The 20,902-nt window shown below is 41.9% G+C and overlaps 1 protein-coding gene across 2 annotated transcripts; it reads right to left on the bottom strand.

Annotated features, from left to right (window-relative positions):
- Positions 1-1,953: 1,953 nt before the first annotated feature.
- On the bottom strand, positions 1,954-4,492 carry LOC108046824 (translation initiation factor IF-2, mitochondrial). 2 transcript variants are annotated; one of them, XM_017126737.2, is made up of 5 exons: positions 4,273-4,492; positions 4,043-4,163; positions 3,415-3,983; positions 2,932-3,351; positions 1,954-2,867 (listed from the first exon to the last, which is right to left on the bottom strand). In XM_017126737.2, exons 1-5 carry the CDS (start codon positions 4,417-4,419, stop codon positions 2,034-2,036), a joined length of 2,091 nt encoding a protein of 696 aa, XP_016982226.1. In that variant the 5' UTR covers positions 4,420-4,492; the 3' UTR covers positions 1,954-2,033. The 2 variants fall into 2 exon arrangements, with proteins under 2 accessions (XP_016982226.1, XP_016982228.1); XM_017126739.2 differs by having other exon boundaries at positions 4,043-4,152; positions 4,273-4,382.
- Between the last annotated feature and the right edge of the window lie 16,410 nt (positions 4,493-20,902).

The following is a 20,902-nucleotide window of genomic DNA, read 5'->3' as shown; positions in this document are numbered from 1 at the left end:
TGTGGCGTTGTCTTCGCAACAGCACTGCAACTGGTTCCCCGGCGACTCTCACTGATCTTTATGCGTTGCACGTGTGTGGGGAGCGATACGATCCCAGCGATCCGCAGTTGAGCAGTGATTTACTGGCCTGCCCTCCGCATGCTCTCGCCTTGCACTCGCTGTCAAGATCAACCGGCGGTGCTAATGAGCCGCCCGGCCAACACATGTCGGGATCCTTTTCAGAGGAGATCCTGGCTAACCAGCCATCTCAATTTCGCTCTAATTGCTGGCCAGCACATGTGCAATGTGTTTACTCTGATTTTCGCCCGCTTCACATACAAATTTAGGCATCCGTTCCGTTGTGGGATAATTAGAATGCAGTCTGGCATTGTACGAGAGTCATTGCTGCAGCATATCAGTTCGCTTGGGGCATCGATTACACGAAATTTGAAGAGTTCATTCATGAAATTCACCCATTCACAAAAAGTCAGAGTCTGAACGATAATTTCCGCATTCCATCATATTTTTAGGCTATTTTAAACGATAATCTTTTCCGAAATTATTGAAAGAAAAAGCTGGTTAATATGGGCAAAAATAGTTTTCTTCCATTCATTTTAGTTTTTTAGTCCTATTTTCCTGTGCTTCAGTTGTTGCCCTTTAAGAATGATAACATGTGATGACATAATTCTGTTAGTTGTGAAATATCTAATCAATAAAAATCATTTACCAATCATTAAGTCTACAAAAGATGAAATGAGCAGAGCTTAAATCTGAATTTAAAAATGCATTACAATATTCGGGTAGCAACAAAATCGTTGAATTTAAATATTGCTAGGAATTTAAATATGACTAATCCCATTTATCAAATGTTACTAAGCTAGGCTAGCTAGGCTATTGTCAAATTTAAAATTCTGGAACCTTATGGAAGTGCCCATGTATTACTCATCGTTAAATTTCAACCAACTCTAATTCCCGTTGGAGCACTAGAATTCTTGGTGATAATGTTTCTTAATATCGAAAGTGTAATGTTTTTTGGCATGTTAAATTCAACTTTTTGAATTCCTGAGGTCGTTTCATAATCGCAATTCCCAGGGCATTGCACCGTTAAAAAAATCATACTCCCCAATTTAAACAATTTCCATTTTAGTTTGTAGAACTACTTTTAGGGTTAAAAAAACATTTAGCCAGAAAAAGCAGTTTTTTTTCAACATAAAAGGTAATTTTTTTTGCGGAATATATGGCTTATAACCGCAAAGTCAGCATAAAATATATGTGACTGCGATACGATGTAGTATAATACCCTCTTCAAGAGTACAAAAATAAAAATTCCCTGGATAGCAACATCTAGAAACATTTAGCACTATCGACATTAGGAATTTCTTAAATTACTATGTCCGCCAAACCATATTCCCCGGGCACCGATAGCACCATTTGTTTTAAATGCCAAATAAGCGGTTATATAAGCTATATGTTCTATTTTTACACTCGGCCTTATCGACTCTGACCAGGGAAAGTCACCCTCCAGTTAGCTAATAAGTCGCAGAAATAAATTATCCACTTTTCAAGGCTAGCCAGTGATTAGCGAAATATGGAACGCACTTGGTATAATACAAATTCGCAAGCATAAATGCTTGCTGGAGCCTGATATAAAAAGCTTCCATTGATGAATGTAGGACCAAGCTCTACTAGGCCTCCTCGGCGGCGGAAGTCAGCTATCTCTAAGCAGTCGATATGGGGCTATGGACACTGCCATGGTTTGGGTGAACTCCAATTAGCAATGCGATGACCCATTTTGAGCGGCTTCCGTCTCTGAGACAGGGGCGCTTCTCTGGCTGTCGCACTAGTTGCTAGATGCTAGCGTCCCCTATCGCCGCCCAGTTCCGCTGGCAGCGTATATCGGTATCCTAAACGCTAAGCATGTGGGTGAAGGGTGGCCGCGGCAGCAGTGGGATCAACAGGAAGTCGGATAGTGGATTGTTTTATATAAACAGTATATAATAGAAAACTAAAGATTACAATGGCGATAACAGGGCGTATTAAGTCGCTCATACAAACTAGAAACCTGGATCCCAGTCCGTTTGCTGGGCCTCCATGTTCGTGGTATAGCACTGCAGTATATCGCCGGCTTGTGGCAGCACCTTGGTGTCTTTGAAGCGCAAACCGCACTCCACATCCTTCTTAATGGTATCAACCTCGTTCTTTAGATGCCGCATTGACTCCAGGGGTCCATTGTAGACAACTTCTCCATCCCGCAGCAGGCGGAACTTCTGGGCCTTCTTCAGCACTCCTTTGGTGCAGCGGCAACCCGCCACTGGAACTTCCTTGCGGCCCTCATTGATGAGGAAGTTTTGCAGGACATTAGCCTCGCCCAGCACCTCCTCCACCTCCACTGGAGGCAACTTGCTGCTCAACTGCTCCTTGAGGTCGTCGATTAGCCGGTAGATGATGTTGTAGCTGCGTATATTCACATCTTTGGCCCCTTTCAGCTGAGGCGTTTCCACGGCGAAGGCATAGATAATGGAATCGAAGGCCTTAGCCAACTCGAGATCCCCTTCGGTCACATTTCCCACGCCGTAGTGCACGATATCCAATCGGCAGCTCTCATTGCTGCTGTACGTCTCCAGCACATCCAGTATGGCCTCCACAGAGCCATGAACATCGCCCTTGATAATGACACTGACCCGTGGCTTGCCCTCGTTGTCGTCCACCTGCTTCACCCGCTGGCCACCACGCATTCGAAAGCGACCGGCCAGTCGGCGGGCCTCGCGCTCCGCCCGGTACTTGGCCTGGTGTTCCTCCTCCTTTTTGCGGATCTCATCGCTGCTGGACTCGATCTTCTCCTGCTGTGCCTCATGCTCGCGGTATTTCAGCACGGCGTGGGCCTTTTTCTAAATGTACAAGAAGAATGGGGTATTATTTTCATGGCTATGAGAAAATCAAAACTTAGGCCACCTCTGTTTCCACCTCGAGAATGAGGTCGCCAGCCAGCGGCAGTTCGCGCCAGCCCAGAATCTCCACTGGAGTGCCCGGCGGAGCTTCGGTTAAAGGCTGGCCATTGTGATCGAAGAGACCTCGCACTTTGGCATGAGATAAACCACTTAGCAGCACGGAACCTTTACGGAGAGTGCCCCGCGACACAATGGCCGTGGACAGCTTTCCTCGACGTGGATCGGTCTTTGACTCCACCACAATTCCCTCAACCAAACCAGTGGGATCTGATTTGAGTCCCATGAGAGTGGCTTGTGTGCTGACAGCCTCGGCTAGAAGTTGAAGGTTAGTGCCCTTGAGGGCAGAGATCGGTATCACCTGGACATCGCCCCCTTGCTCCTCGAGAGCAAGTCCCATTTGCGCCAACTCTCTCTTGCTCTTTTCCTGAAAATGGAGTGGTTTTATTAGAATGGTTTTTTTTTCGTGGGTGGATCCTTTGAAACTTACAATATTAGCCTCGGGTTTATCAATCTTGTTGAGTGCTACGATTATAGGAACTTGGGTTTCCTTGGCCAGCTGGATGACCTCACGTGTTTGCGCCATAACGCCATCTTCAGCGGCCACCACCAGGACAATGATATCGGTGGCCACGGCTCCGCGGGCCCTCATCGCGCTAAAGGCAGCATGACCTGGTGTGTCCAAGAAGGTGACTCGTTCCCCGTTCTCCAAGGTGACGGTGAAGGCGCCTATGTGCTGGGTAATCCCGCCAGCCTCTCCGGCAGCCACATCAGCACCTCTCAAGGAATCCAGCAGCGTGGTCTTGCCGTGATCGACGTGACCCATTACAGTGACTACAGGAGGACGTGGTTGCAGAAGATTAGCTGGAGCAGGAGGTCTGGGTGCCACATCGCGATCCTTTTGGTCATCTTCGCTGGAAGCTTCGGGTGTGGCCACCACACGGGTTTTGGCGCCAAGTTTCTTGGCTATTTCCTGGATGATTTTGAGGTCAGCTAGCTTAAAAGCGGGTTCAATGTTGTCGGCACCCTTTACATATAGCATGGCCTCTTGGATATCATCTGAAGGATGGATGATCATTAATAAAGGTTCATTAAATTTTAGGAAATGGAGTTTCTACCCAGAGGCCTTTCCAGTTCCTTAGCCAATTGGGCCACGGACATGTGCCTCCAGATATCAGATGCTCCGCCATCCGTCTTTTGCGTCTTCTTGGGAGAGTACTCTATAATTCTGGGGGATTTCTAAATCAATTAGTGAGTGTGCCCTCTGAAATCGAGTGTATTTTTGAATCTTCAATGTTTGCCGGGCTCACAGTTTGGGACTGATTGGTGCAGTCGCTCCAAAACCTACCTTCTCCTCTGCTGTTTTTCGGCGTTTCAGTCGCGCGGCGTTCACATGGAATCCTCGTAGAGCCCCTGTGGGCTGATTCCAATGTGTGACTGCTCGACTGGAGTGCAGGGTATTGGCCAGTCGACTTAAATTAATAATTCGAAACATTTTCTACTTTATTTATCTAACTTTTAATAGACTTTAACTTAAGTTTTGCGAGTCGCGTAACCGCTGCCGCTGATTTTTACCAGGGATGGATTGTCCAATCAGCTGTTAGCCAGCGTTGCCATACAAATTGATTGTAAATACATAGGCGTCGTTTTGGTGCTCATGTAGAAAACCTTGTAGAGGTTTTACACTTAAAAAAACAGTGAAGTTATTAATTTAGGTTCGGATGCTGATTTGTGTGGCAAAATGGGTAACAAATTCCACAGAAGACATGAAAACATTTTTGTGCTAATGACAATAATATGCGCTTAGTTTACAATTTTTAAATCTTTTACACTTACAAGTTTAAACAAAAAATGTTCACTTAAATGTCTAGGCTAAATCATAAGCTCCCAATGTATAGTATTTTTGTGCCCTGAATGATAGGGCACTTTTAAAATTAAATCAATAGTTTTACAGTGGCGCCACCTTGCGACAATCGTAGCCAAGCAAGTACTCCGATTTTGACGCCAGGGTTCTCTATGTAATTTTACATGTACGATGTAGTAGACATGTAAATATTTTTGTATCTTTAATTTTTTTTATGTTAAACTACCAGTGAGACCACCTTTGGGTTTAACGCAATTACGGTCATACCATTTAGGAGCCATTCTTTTTATAAATGGAAAATGTTTTGATCTTGGTTCAAATATCTCAACTGGGAAATATCAAACGAAAAGTTAAAAAAAGACAATAAAACATTAAACAGTGCACAGCTTGAACTTCTCTACATCAGTGATTTTTTTATATTGTTTTAATTATTCCTTTAATTTTAAGTCCGCACCCTTTAAATTACCCTTCTAAGCGGTTGCATGAGTGTCAATCACGGCCATTGGGGCTGCAACTCAAACTGGCAGCTAGTTTGGAGGGATTCTCGGCTCTCGAGCCCTTCTCGTGACTGACGCTGAATGCCACTTAATTCGGTTTTGAAGCGAGTTGCATGTCAAAATGATTGCTCTTCTGCAAACAGCGCATCTGTGTTTGAATTATGATGGAGCGCGCAAATATTCCAGATGCAAATATTTGCGCAAAACTACACACACACACACACTCACACACGGAGTAGTGACTTGAAGTGCATGGAGCCTGCTGGCCAGGAGCTGCAGATACAGATACACATGCAGGACTTTGGCAGGACTCAGGACTTGGGACTGGAAACTTTGGACGCCCCCACGAGTGCGACTACTAATGGCAGAGCGTGCTACGCCAAAGCACTTTTGAAAATGTGTAACCGGCACTGACTGACTTTCGCCGGCCGAGGACTCGATCCGGAATCGTTTGGCCGGAGCCAACATTCGCCGGTGGTGATGGTGATGGGGATGGCCCTACTGCCACGCTGCTGTTGCAGACATCCGCTGCCGGAAATACGCTTACAAACGCAACCAGCACGTACCGGGCGCTCCTTGGTACAGGGTGTCCTTTCCAGGGTGGTGGCATGCCATCCTGCCCCTCATCCGGGTCCTCCTCCATTGTCTGTTTACTTTGCAGCGCAAGAAGACGGCAGCGACGCAAAGAACTCAAACAAAGTATAACTGTTGGAAGAAGCTGATGCAACGGCTGGATTCCGAGGGGGCAGCGTGCACAGAAAAAGTTTACAATTTATCTAGTAAAATGTAATTAGGATCCTGGGTGCCGGCGCCTCGGCACAGCCCCCATCCCTCCTTCAGGATTTAAGTGCGTGCAACTCTCGCCAGTTGCCTGGCTTAAAGTTAAAGCTCTGAAGGATTTCAGCAGAGGAGTTTGTGCACAAGATAGAAAATCAGCATTTTCAGCTTGGATCTATTGATTTTACTTTAAACACGATTGTATGACTTAAGGCAGTACCAGTTTACTTGTACACATTCTCGTCACCTTTATAATTGTATTTTATTTAAATGTATTTGACTTCAATTTCTTTTTTTGTAAATACATAACATTTAATAGAAAATATCTTTGAAATTGCTATTTTCGCAGCATTGGTTTGCTTTCACAGAAGTTTTAAAAAAAAGTTTTCTATCTCTAGAGCCTTTACTGTACTTTTTTTAATAACTGACCTTTTAAAAAAAATATTTTTCAATTGCATAGACCCAAATATTTTTGAAACCTTTGCTGTATGTTTATTAAAACCAATTAATTAAATATGTTGATTTTATAAAGTACAAATACAACCACTTTTTTAAGTCAAAATGTTTGCTGACATCTGCTGCTTTTCGTTTAAGAAAAACAATCCGGTAATCTAAACGTTTTATTTTAGGATTGCTTGGACTTTCATATATGGACTTTAGCCCCAAAAGATAACTGATATGATATTAGCTTGCTGTTGGCCAGAAATAGTTGGCCAGCTCTGTCAGCTAATCCGTTTCGCATTAAGGCTGCACCAACCGATGTGTTTGCCTTGGTCGCATCTTAATTTTGCCGCCACAGCCGTATAAATCCGGTTATTTGCTGAGAAATTGATTTTCGTTAATTTCAGCCACGGCGAAAATGGCGTGCCTTGCGAGGGTCGTTCGGTGAGTTTGCCCATTCAGTTGAGGCACTGCAATGGCAACTTTTCGGGCGAACTGCGCACAAGACATGCGCAAGAGCGACTGAGATACAGACACTCACAGATACACACACGCACGGATGCGGGCACAGATACAAAATACAAGATACAAGAGAGCGCACACCCATACAGCCAAAACGACGAGGCGGAGCAAAGTAAACAAACATGGCCGAAAATGTTTGTTGCCCATCATAATCCGATACAAGTGCAAATGCCACCACAAACACACACAGTCACTGAAAACCTCGCAGTTTCCAACTGGTTGGCGATCCGAAACCACATTTCATCTCATCTCGTCCCAAGATGTGCGAACTTTTTGGCCAGGTGTTAATCACAGCAGCCATGTAATCGCCTTCAATAATTCAGCTGCTCGTTTCTTGGGCAATCGTGGAGGGGCTAAGTGGCCACTCAGGCGTGGCCAAATGATTCTGCCGAATTCGGCCATAATCGAAATACAATTGGTTGCGAAAACAATCCGTTTTGCAATCCACATCTTGCTAAAATTTTATATATTTTGTATTTATCTTTAGACAAAACAGAATGAAAAGAAATTTTTAATTTTTATACATTAATAAATGTATATTTGAATATATAAAAAAAAAGATCACAATAAAAGAAGACGACTCTGAAAAAAAGAAAATAGTAGTCATTTGGTAAATTTTCGTAAAAGAAATCATGTGTATGCCAAAAAATACGAAAAAATCATTTTGACTCTCGGTTTTTTAATCGAAACCCTGGGAAATAATGGTCAAATATTGGAATGTCATACATCGTTGAACTCGTAATAAAATTTCCAATTGATTGGCATTTACAGAAAAAAATTAAATTTTTTCTCAATTTTCGCAAAAAAACATGATCTACCCCCTTATAAAAAATGCGAAAATCAGTAAAAAAAAATTATTTTTTTTAAATAAGCCTGGAATCAAAAGTTTTGTTCCGCAGCTTGACAAAACAGTAATTTCTTTGGCTGTGCGACGTATTTTGGTTAAGCTGGAAGAAAAATGAGTTTTTTTATAACAAAAATTCTGGTTTTTAATACTGTACAATCAACAATCCTTACTGCCTTAATTAAATCTTAACTTACTCCCAAGCAATCCAACCATAGAGTATAGATATAAAATAAGCTTATCTGGAGCAAAACAAAAATAGCTTGCATTAATTTAAAGGTACTTAAAAGAACATGATTGCGCTTCCGAATGCAGAGGTAAATTAGTAGTATTATCTGATAATAGTAAAAGAAAAGGAAACGCACTTATCAGTGATTAAATTGATAACAAGATTTCTCGGGGCCCTGCCCTTTTACTTAATTTATCATCAGTTCCTTTTCCGCTTGTTTACCTCGTTTGAAATTGATTTGAAGTCAAAACTTCAAGTGCCAAGAGTGCCAATCATGGCCCATTTATGAGCACTTCAAGCTAAATGGAAATTTTTGAAGCTTCTTTTTAATTGAAGAACATAGCAGCTAATTAGTGGGAACTTCGATGAGGTGGCCTACGGAATTGACCCTGGTCACATAAGGGGCCCAAAACTTTTTGGACATCATCGCCGCACTTCAAAGCTGCGACCGGCCACTTGACAAGGAAAAGTGTCTCCCCAGTTGTGACCACTTCAGTTGCACCTACCACAGCGTCGGCATCTCGGCTTTTTAGGGTTAAGCGGGGTTCTCCTTTGGATCGGGCTGGGTTTGGGTTTTTTTTCTGTATTTTGTCTCCGTTTTTTGCCAGCCAACAGGTAATCATCGACGCGATGGCGGCTTTCAAATATAAGCAAAATATTGACAGAGCGGCAAACTCCAAGGCGAAAGGCCCCGACATCAATTTCTGGCCATATACCCGCATATATGCATATGCGATCCGTCGCGATATGACGTTGCCGATTCATCCAAAGCCAGGTAACACCGACTACAGGTAATTCGAGTACCGCCAGTTTGCCCGTCCGTTCGTTGGGTTTCACTGTTTACACACATTAGAGCCCAACATCCGTTGTAGCCGTTGTCGACTGTCGCATTCAAATGTTGTTTTTAGCCATTGAAGTGGTAAATTTCACCTGTGTGCGAGGTGGAACGTCGATGGCAACGGCGACCCATAGACACGGCCACTTACAACAAATGCATTTTGGTCGGTTGGTCGGTTGGTCGGCGGTTCGGCCTTTGATAGTGGACCACACAGACTCTCCTCATAAATGCGGCGACACTTGAGTTGATTGATTTCGAGATGCAAGCATCCGCGAGATGCAAAAAAAGGGAAAAAAGAAAGATCCTCAAAGGGAGGGGGGTACGGCTCTGAAATATTCCACTCTGGTGGTCCTCCCCAAGAGAACCGAGTCTTTATACCCTAGACTTTCTATAACAAGGGAGTGTTACAATCAAGGGTGAAAATAAACAACATTTAAATTTTATAATATTTATTATATACCTAATTGATGTGCATACTTTAATTATCCTTATGGAAAATACTCTTTATTTCTGGATAATAATGTCAATTTTAAAGATAGTTACCAATTTTTTATGATAAATACTTTAAAACTTTATAGTAAGAACCCGGTATCGCACAGTCGAGAACACTCAAATATAGCATTCCTTTTCGTTGTCGTTGTCATCAAGAGATCGGCCATGGCTGTTAATTTGCTGGAGGAAGTTTCCATTTAGCACTTGGGCAAACAGTCTCTGGTTTCTGCAGTTGTCACCGAGCACAAGCACATTCCTCGATGCCAAAGTCCGGCCAAGTTTGCCATAAATACAAAATATCAAAAATATTATTGCCAGGGGGTGGCAGAGTCTTATTGTTGCCACTGTTTGCGGTTTGTTGCTACTGCTACTGCTGCTGCTGCTGCTGTTTGTGGCTCAAGTGCCATTCAGCTAAATTGTTTGTATGTCAATCAAAGATGAAAACGCGCAACGGAAAATGCGAAAATTAAACAGAGGGCGGTGGGTGGTTTCTGGGATGGATTCGATGGTTCAACGTGGGCCATGCCACTTAAAGTTCATTGAGGTGACGCTGTGGTTAACGAAAAAAGGGGACAACACAGGGCACAATAAAGCGGCACTACAACAAATTGCTCTGCTACATGAAATTGTTGAAAGTACTCGTTGAATGTGGTTTAACTGGAGGGGTGGCATAAACATAAGGCGGAATAATAAAGCAATAACAAAGGCAGCAAGCGTTACAAGCAGCGGTAGTAACAATAACAATAACAACAGCGACGACACTTAATCAACCGGAGGCTGCTTGAAAACCTCTTTATCCCCCGCTCAGGACATGCACCAATAATGTTTTAACAAAATATTGATTTACTCGAATGGTTCTAGACAACGGAGTTGAGAGGCAAATCGATTTAAAAACATGTTTAAATTTTATTTACTGAAGATGATGTTGTCAACAAAATTGAAAATAGTCTTGTTAAACACACAAATGTTCAGGTGGAAAAGTTGTATTTAATTTTTATTATTCTGATATGATTAATTAATGATAAAAATATAGTTTAATTTCTATAACTTGAAGTTTTTTAGTTAGCAGTTTTGAGAATATTAATCATCCAATAACTAAAACTGTATATTTAGTATAATTTGGTTTAACATAAATTGTAAAAATATACCTATAATTAATTTTATATCTTGTATGTTCACTATAAGAGAAATATTTCTATGAAGCATAAGGTTTTGTTTTCCACAAACTCATTTGAACTTCCCTTAAGTTTGAAAATGTAAATTAAGATTTTCTCACATCACTTTCGAGTTGTTAAAAAGTCTTTGCCAAATATTTCCTAATTCATTTCGCACCAACAACTGGAAAGTGCAATCGTTTTAGTTTGCCGACCTATAAGTTTGGCCTGTCCTCCGTAATTTATGCTGTTCCCGACTTGACTAACCCATCAACAGCTTTCGACCCAACTCGTCCGTCCGTCCATCTGTCCATCCTTCGATGCTCCGGCGAGCCCCTTGTTGTTGGTTAAATTTACATTGAAATGCGAGACTCGAAGTAATTCGAAAGTTTGATTTTAATTTGTTTTCATTTCGCATTAGGTAGAGGGACCGAGCATCGTTCGCTCGCGCTGTCTCTTTTCCGCGCCGTACGTGTGTGTGAGTGGGGCGGTGGGCGGGGAATAGGGCTGTCTCTGTCTGTTTACACGCCCAGTTTGCATCACAAGCTGAGTGACAAGGCGGCTCCTCCTCGGATGGGAAGCCATCACCATCCACATCCGCATCCCCATCCCCCTCATCCCCATCCTCATGAGATGGAAAAGCTCAGCTTGGGCTTGGGATATTGCTCCATTTGCGCGCCCTGCTGCCTCTCCTTTTCCCCATCCCCCGCCCCCCCTCCTCTCTTACTTTCTCGTTCCACGGGTGTTGGTAAACTTTTGCCTGATTTTGTGTGCTTTTAACAGTTTTAATCAAATAATTGCACATGTGCTAAATGTAAACATATTTGTTCGATTCCACTAACCAGACACGCCCCAAACAACAGACGACCTCTCGCTCTCGCCTTCTGAGGACGCCTGTAAATTGTGCAAAAATTGTTAAGCCATCCAATTGAGAGTGGGTGATGGGTGGCTGGTGCACTTCTGCAGCCCCAGTTTCAACTGAAAAACCGAAGCGACGCTCCACAGGAATATTTACAAATGCAAACGAAACAGGAGAAAGTTCAAACATACAAACAAATGAGCGTGCAAACAGCACCGAAGACATCGGCAGAAAGTAAGCAAAGAGTCGGAGTACCACCACCCACAATTCCGACCCCACTCGACGCCAATTCCCGACAGGATTGCCGGACGACGCGTGCCTGGCACATTTTTAATTTCCCATTCACTTTTCGTTTTCGGTCTAGCCAACTCTAAGCCTAAAGGATAATAAGTTGCATCCCAGCAAAGGCTGAAGTAGAGTAAAAAAATCCAGAAATGAAGAGAAAACTTTAGAGCGCGTGCTTTTGTTTACACGATTCACGTGGCTCAGCGCCCGTTCGGGGATTAAATGCAACTTGAAAATATTAAAACATTTCGCGACAAGTTGGCAAATGAAAGCCCGCCCAATCATGTCAACAGCCAAGTGGCGAAGGAGCGGGGAGTGCGGCGCCGGAATCCAGGATTCAGGAACCAGGGACCAGGCAACGACACCAACAACAGGAAGGAATGATTTCTTGTGCCAATATTTTTCCAGAGCACACAATTTCGATTTGTCGAGTGCAACTTTGGCGCTCATCGTACTCATCATGGCTGGCGCTCAGCATTTGGCTCCGGCTCCGGCTCCAGCTCCAGTCCCTCTGCCCCACATTTCCCCTCCTCCCCCTTTGGTCCTGCCGGTGCTCCATGCCACGTCCTTGACACCCAGTCGACAGTCAGAGTCGCAGTCGCAGTCGGCATTCAACTGTGGATGTGGATGTCTCCTGCACGAATGTCAACGGAGCTGCTGCTGCACCGGGAAAAATTACTTACAAGTTGGTCATCAATTCAGTTCTAATGTCTTCTATTCGATATTATGGTAATACACATAATCGGTTAATTAGGTTCTTAACTAGTCTGGTTAAAATGATAAATTTACAAGGCCCAACTGATAAAAACAAATATATAAACTGAGAAGTATTATTCCAAAATTAACCAAATAAAATTGTATTTTCAGCATTTACTAAACCAAAATCAATAAATCATCTTGTTATTTACTTAAAGACTGAAAAAATAGTCGACATCATATTTTTTAAAGAGTTTATTAAAATTACTTACTCATTTTTGGATAATGCAAAAATTGATTGGAAATTGAAGAGCAGAAAGATGATTGAATTTGTTTTACAAAAATGAATTTTCCTTTTTAAAATCTTTTGGGGACTTGTAAAAAGGACCTTTGTTATTGGTATGAAAACATTGAACTGATTTGTCTCTATTTTATTCTCAGTGGTGGTGCTGCTAAAAAATACGTTGGGTGGAACGTTCACATCCGCACACCCACACACCCACACACATGTGTGTGGACAAACACAAGCACACTTACAGGAGTCTGGCCCGGAGTGGGTGTTTGGGGGGAGGGGAAGGGGAAGGGGAAGAGGAAGGGGGTCGGTGGGGCTGCTACTCGCTTGCAAATCAAGTGAAATGTTTGCAAATAGAATTTGTCTGTGCTTGCTCGAGTGTTTGACTGAAATCTATATACACATATAGTTAGTGTATGTGTGCCAGGATGCTCGCTCTCTTTCGCTCGATGTGTGTGTGTGTGTGTGTACATTATGATCAGTACAAATGTGAACATAACTGCACAAATATGTACATAGCAAGTCGCTCGCCGAGCCACCAACTCAGCCATGCCGAACACACCACCCACCCACCAGCACCACCCACCAACCCACCCACCAGCACCACCCACTCGGAAAAGCCAGGCAGGCGAGCCAAAGAGTCGTCAGCTTTTTATTCTCGTATTTGTGCATATTTGACTGCGCGCTCTTCCAGGCATCCACGCATCAGCCATGCGCCCTGTTTGCCTTTCCCGGCGTAAGGATTAATTAGCGAGCAAGTGTGGCATAAGCAAAGCAAAAAAATATTTTAAAAAAGCAGTAAAGTATACACAAAATGAGAATAAATAAAATTATCCTTTCAATTGCATCACTTACCAAACGAAACTCAATTGCCATGGCACATTTACAGGTTGCAAAAAAGTTCTTTGGCCTTTGGCGATAAGAACTTGTAAACAAAATCTGCTTGATGTAATTAATCAGAAATTACACAGATAACGAGGTTGAGACGATACCTTACCAGAATAGATAAGATTTAAGGATGATAAACGAGGTTATTAATACATTTCACTATATTGGTTAACAATTAATTACGATGGTTATTAGAGATTTGGACGAGGTAAACCTTGATGTATAATCTTATCTTTACAATATATATTTAAACTCGAAATGACGCTGCAAAACATTCCCAAAGATGCATCTTCTAACAAAGGTCTCACATAATCTACTCATATTCATGATAATTAAGCACCAGTCAGCCTGTGACATTATTTATATTTGTGGAAATTAGTATACTCTCTATAGGCACGACTTTGTCTCGCTTGTATTTGAATTCAATTAGATGTTATTGCTCTATTATCGGCCCTGTTGTGGAAATTATTGTTTGCCAAGCCAATTAGTTTGTTTTCCAATGTCATTTTAAGTACACATGTTATACTTATAGCTAGCTATTCAGTAATTCAATTTAGAAATACATGAGAGGTGTGTATTCGTAAGATTACAATCCATTAAGGATGTGAGATCAATTCAAGATGTATGTTCCTTTATATTATTTTATATTTATGGTAGCAATTTAATTTTGATTAAAAATAATAGAATTGCATGAAAGATAATGATAAGTATTCTAAAAATTATTAAAGATAGCAAGAAATCAAATGTATCGAATAAGTTTTTACAAATTATATTGACCTGATGATAAGTATTTAAAAAAGATAATACAATTTTTTGTATTTTGTAATCTATATTCTGATATTAGTTTTTATTTATTAAATACTTTTTTATACTCATTATATAAAAGAAAGCAATGCCTACCTTTCATATTCGAGTACCATTTATAGAACATGGCCTCATTTATCCTCTTTTTGGGCTGTGATTTACACTGCTCTTCATTATCGGATCGACAACAAGATTATCGCCTGATTAACATTCCAGTTTCAAGTGCATTTGCCCCGTTTTCTGGCCTCGTTGCCTCGTTCATTAGCACAGAAAATTATAATTTTTTGTCAACGCCGCTGCTTTGCTGCTGCTGCTGCTGCTGATGCCGGTTAATTGTGCCCGACAATCTTGCAAAATATGCAAACGTTTGAATTTGACATGCACACACGAAACGGTGGGCAAATAGCAGCGCAGCCAGCATCCTCCGACGGTCGACTGCAAATTTACGGGGCCCAAAAAGGAGGAAAGGAGGACGGGGCAGTGGCAACTGCAACTGCAACTGCACCTGCATGCAAATGCAAACAAAACGCAGTCGCCTCCCTTTGCTGGACCCCTCCTCCATGGAGAGCTGAAAACTGCAAACTGCATATCCCAGCAAAGGCAAAGGCAACTGCATCATCGGGATCGGGATGCTGCTGAAGATGCTGCCCTGGCTGCCTGGCGAATGACTTTGAAGTGGCAACGCATATAGGGCAGGGTGTTCTTAAAAATTCATTTCATTGTCCTGCATTGTCTGCTGCGAGCGGGGAGGGCAAATACAGCTTTCTGCAGCGGTCGCTGATGTTCCTGCAGCCGCCATCATTTCCGTTTTAGAGCTGCCTGGGTCCTCCTCGGTCCTTCGCAGCTCGGCAAAAAGATGCAAAGACAGCTAAGCAAACATCATCAGCACAAAGATGGCAGCGACAGGACGCAGCAGCAGCAGGAGCTGAAGCTCTGTTTGCACAACGTACGACGGATATTGTGCCGATGTTTAGCAGTGGAAAGTAGTAGAGCCCCTGACACGCAGAGAAAATTCATCAAAATTGTTATGTCACCGAAAGATTGTAAAGCAATCACAAACCAACTACTACTATGATCATACTTTGATCATACATTACTTCTTAATATTTTATATGTTTTGTTTATATATATTTTAAGATTTCCCAAGGTTGTGTATACCAAGTATATATCAGTAAATTAACAGAGCATTTAACTCCCTTCATTCTCAGTTAATGAATTATGAAAAATAAAGTACAATTTAATTTTTATAATTTTTGTTTCTTAAAAGTGGTTTCAGTTCAATTCACACAGTTTTTATAAAAATAATTTTTTAGCTTTAGGTGTTTGTTTTGTATTATTTTTATTTTACCTGATATTACAGCGAGTGAAGTGCATTTTTCTCTTAGTGCAAGGCTGCAGCAGCGGCAGTCAAGCATTTGGGCAAACACAGGAGAAGAGGCGCCGGCAAAGGAACCAGAGCCCGCGGCCATAATAAGCGTGACCAGGACGAAGAGCAGCAACCAGCAACCAGCAGCCAGGAGGAGCAGGAACAAGAGCAGGAGCAGTAGCAGTAGCCCGATGGTCAGAGTCGCTGGCCTGCAGCGGAAATCCAGAGCTAGGCCTAACCCTAACACAATTTGAGGCAGCCCTAAGACGACAAGAGGCCAAAGAGGCCGTGACAAGTGCAGCAGCAAATAGCCGCAGGATGTCGTCGACAGGAGCAGAGGCAGCAGCAGGACCAGCTGCTGCCCAAATCACGCCAAAGAAATATCTGTCACAATTACAATAAAAAGAAGGCACAAAAAACTGTCAGGCGACTTCAACAATTTATAAATATTTAGCTTAGCCGAGAGATGGGAAGAATAAGAAGAGGGGAAAGGAAATGAGGTGCCAGGGAAACGAAAACCAAAACGAATTTGTCATTGTTGTGCCATTTCGACTCATAAATTTCACCTTTTGCGAAATGTGTTTGGGACCAGGACTATTACAACTACCCCACCCACCCCCCAACCCCCAACCCCTAATGGGCCGTGCAATGTGTCTTGATGCAATAGAATGGCATCCTTTTTGGGATCTCCCGCTGGGCCATACAAATCGCATTACACGACTTTTTGACTCTCGCATTCAACTCTAATTACCCGGTAGTTGATTGTGTCCAGGCCGTCTTTGTGCCCAACAGGACTCAGGATAGGGGCGTTATCTGTTTGTTGTCCTGTGCGGAACATGTCCCCTCATTTGTAGGCAATTTGTCTGCACTGCCATGGTCGATTTCGGAGAAGAAAGCGACTTTCACACGCCGCAAACCTCCGTCCAGTCGAAGGTCATTTGGGGTCGATACCATCTCTTTGCCCCTGCCACAACTTAGCTCGGCTCAACTCACAGCGTGTATAATTAAAAGAAACGACGCATCGTTAGGAGCCTTATCACCATTTGGAAGATAATGCTAAATTCAATTCTATTGTCCCCATCCAGAAACAACTGTGCGGCTTGTTCAAATATTGTATTGAAAGAGTGCTAAATGAAAAATAAGTATCTCTGTTTCAGCTAGGCAAATAGAACGCCTCGAAATTGAATAGAAATAAAGAAACAAAAAGGGGCAGTTTTCATTAAATATTAGGGGAAGATTCAATGCTCTAATTATGCGAGTTCAATCACCCTGCACTATCTATCTTTATTTTATTTACAACGTTTGTAATCAATCTCAGCCAAACAATTTTTCAATAAATTTCAATAAATTTCAGGGATATTAAAATTCATATTTTTGTATTGTATATATAGCCCAATATCTTGGCAATTCATAAAATTTAACATTGAATAAGTAAAACAATTTTTTTAAATAGATTTATTATTTTTTTAGGTTTATTATTTTAGCATGAAAAGGTGATTTGCCCTTAATGAAACAAACCAATTCATATGAGGAACTACTCAAAGGTCTCCTAAATATTTGTTTAAAGAATTGCTGAAACACTTCCTAATGAAAATTTGCTGATATCCCCGGTTAAAATAGATCGATCTCGATAATTCCGCCGATGCTGTCGCCTGTCTGGCGGTTCATCGTTTTTCTAACTTTCCAAACAGCTTTCATTATCGCTGTCGGAGTTGTCACTGTCGTTGGCGTTGTCGCCTGCTATTTGCACAGTTGCTGCATTGTGAGATCTAGCGAAAAATTCCAAATAAATGGGAAAAATACAAAGCGGCCAGAAATGAGGAAAAAAAATAGAACACAAAAATAACATTGTCGCGTTAGGTCAACACGGTCTGGCATTCGTTCCAATTTCAAGTCTATCAATATGAATGGTGTTTGCACAGGCCCCAGAATCGAAACAATTTTGTAACGATCTTGGCCGTGTCTTGACTCGCGTCAAAACACACGTCAAATGTTTGCACACCCCCTCGAAAGATCGGTAATAATAACTGGGAAGACAAGCCCAAAAACTAAGGTAAGGTAAAGGCCCAAAAGGAAAACGTCTGCTTCCGCACATTCCCAACAATGGCCTTTATCGTCGCCAGGTAGTAGTAGTAGTAGTAACCTGTCAGCCTCAAAACATAACACAGCAGACCGATGGGCATGACATTGTCATGATCCACACAAAACACATCCGGCCCGAATGACAAATCTCGTTGCTAAACAACGCACTTCTGCGGAGAAAAATTCCCCAATTTGTCAGTCATTATTACGAAATCCAGTCGGCGGCTTCCGTTCGTCCAAGGGGCAGATTGGTAGCACCTCACCTCACGTCCCATCCATTTCCAACCCAGAAATACAGTAGCGGATGCTGTATGCAAATTTCCTCCATTCAATCCAAGTGCCGCCAAAGAGGCGTCGGCTGCCAAGGCAAGGCAGCTCGCAAGGGGCTGGGCCAAGTGCTCCTCGGCATGGCTAATGAGGCAGGGGCAGCCATAAAGTTGAAGTTGGTCACCTAATTGGGGCCAAGTGTAGCAGGAGGCTGATTGAGGGGCAAACATTTTGAAATTGAAACTTTTTCCCAGCCCAAGAAACTAGACTGAGAACCTAAGCGGGGAAGCTGAGGCAAATATATACCTGGATATATTTAAATTAGATATACTTAAGCATAAATTTAATTAAAATAAATCCTTAGTGGATTTTGAGAAATTAGTTGATTTATATATATTACTGCTATGTATATTATTACTTCAGTGAATTATAACTGAGCTAAATAAATCAATTTATATATTGTAAGGAACTTTGAACTCTAAAGAACTCAGTATGTTATTATTTGTTTATTATATGCTGGATATGTACTTTTCAATTAAATTAAAGTACTAATTGATTTATTTAGAGATCATTAAATGAAATGCCTTTTATACATCTGTGTTTTATTTATAATTATATTTTAAGACCCTATTCAAAACAACAAATTATGACTTTAAACAAGGAAATGCATTAATCAGGCTTGACTATAAAATTTTCTATTAGCAAAGTTCCCTGGTCAAAAGTAAAGATCATTTCGCCCGTATAGAAAAACTCTACTGACCATATCCAATTATATTTTTGATAAATATGTACTTGCGTTAATCCCCGATTACTGGTTCTTATGAAGCTTTAATTTGGCAATCGCTCATGGCACAGGCATGTTTTTGTTGGTTTTGACCAAAATGTTGATTCATTTTGTTGCCAAAAGTCATTGAGGCGGCTTAATGCCTCATATAACGGTTGATCGCGCGTATTGATTGCTTCTGTTTCGGCGGCTGCATTGTTTGGATTGACTGCGGCTGATATTTGCATTTGTAATAATTTTTAAAATTAATTACATAAATATCTTCCAAATCTGTAAAATAAATTTTATAATAATTCATTTATTCCAATGCACTTTAAAGTGTGTGCACGCGCGAACGCACACACACACATATACACACCCTGCTGCCAATATTAAACATTAAATGGCCAGTGCCAACAACATTAACGTCCGTTATTTGCTTGGCCCGGACTTTTGGACGGTTTGCCGGACTGGCAGGCCGATGTGGCCGCATGAGCCTCCAATTAGCAATAACTGTAAATGTGAAATTTGCACAAGCATAAAAAGCCTTTAGCCGCCATTTTTCATTTGTCAATTGTTGGTAAATAGAGCAACCCAATAACAGGAGCAGTTGTTACCCGAAGCTGAATTTCCATTTGCTTTGCATTTGCACGGACTTTAAGATCTGGCCAAAACACTCTATTTAAAGCTGCCAGCCTTTGGCTCATAGAAATACGTGTTCACATGTAAAATTCCATCAAAAATCGCGGTTTTTGCACAAATGAAAACTCCCAGCGAAAATTAAGTTTGCCTTCGTGGTTTTATAGCAATAGAAATGGTAAGAGGAATGCTACATGTAAGTGCCAAACAGGATGTGAAATACTCTTGTCTCAGATTTCGAAACCAATTCCTTAAATCGTCTTTCATTCACCGTCTTTACAACCCTTAGAACATTTACAACGTTAAACATCTTCTTTTTGTCTCTTTTGTTTAATCCTTAACCATATCCAACCGAATCAAATTGATGTTCTGCTGGTTTTTTATGATAGATTTTTATATCTAAATTTGGCTTGTGGATTTCTTACCCCTAATTCCTTGCCGAAAACACCTTTTGGAAGGGAATTCGCCAGGCTTGTTGCAATAAAACCAACTTACCACTTTCCCTATCCCGTTCCGGCTTTTTGTATTGTACTTGGCGTGCAAATATTGTGCCGCCGTCGACGGGCGGCGTGCTGCTTCGAAAATCAAATTCCAATTGCAACGCTGCGTATACGCAACGCAATTTTTCCACAGCCAGGTTGTTGGCCCTCTTTCACTGGTTGTGGCCCCTTTTTCCTTTCTTTTTGGCCACCATCTTCATTCCGCCTGCAATTCGCTTTATTTGCCTTCACAATTTCGCCTGTTTGTTGTTGGCCCGACTGAAGTTGCTGTTGTTTGTTGTTTTTATGAGGGGGGTCGAAATGGTAACGTCCTCATTTCGACTCCAGTCGAAATCCGGCCGACCGTGAGTCTATATAAGTGTATATATAAATTTTCATTATAGACTGGAGGGCGCACGGACACCTCTGCCGGCGATTAGTCAACGCCCCGAGTTCGCTCGACATTTATTTGTCCTGTTGCAGTAATCAGCCGACAGCGTTGAGCAACCAGCTCTTATTTGCCTTGGCACAAATCCTGGTCCCAGCCATTTGACTGCTCTCTGGCAATATTTGTTTAATTTGCAAGCCCTTCGCTTTCCAGTTAATAAAAATGACAATGAAGCTATTTTCGCAATTGGGGGCGGAGTGCAATTTTTTGCTGTTTGTGCACCGACTGCTGCACCCCGTGTATGTCATCAATTTTGGTTTGTGAATTTTTTAAAATGCTAAATTGCCTTGGCCATTGTTGTGTTTAGTGAGCGATAACCAGGCGGTCGACGGAATGCCGTCAAACTAATACAAAAAAAGCCGAGGAATATGGTGAAAAAATAGGGGAATAACACACTACACACTGTAGGTGTGCGTACACTTGTGTATGTCGGCCCATTCGAGTGTGAGTTT

This window comes from Drosophila rhopaloa, unplaced genomic scaffold, assembly GCF_018152115.1.
Source record: "Drosophila rhopaloa isolate 14029-0021.01 unplaced genomic scaffold, ASM1815211v1 contig_167, whole genome shotgun sequence".
Taxonomy (NCBI): Eukaryota; Metazoa; Arthropoda; class Insecta; order Diptera; family Drosophilidae; genus Drosophila; species Drosophila rhopaloa.
Note: the sequence above shows the minus strand (reverse complement) of the source record. Positions and strands in the feature narration are given on the sequence as shown.

Excerpts from the sequence above, each read along its gene's own strand:
- LOC108046824 (XM_017126737.2), bottom strand. The coding sequence starts at position 4,419 with ATGTTTCGAATTATTAATTTAAGTCGACTGGCCAATACCCTGCACTCC. Across the intron at positions 4,164-4,272 it reads GAAAAACAGCAGAGGAGAAG|AAATCCCCCAGAATTATAGA; the intron begins GTAGGTTTTGGA and ends TAATTGATTTAG. Across the intron at positions 3,984-4,042 it reads GGAACTGGAAAGGCCTCTGG|ATGATATCCAAGAGGCCATG; the intron begins GTAGAAACTCCA and ends TCCATCCTTCAG.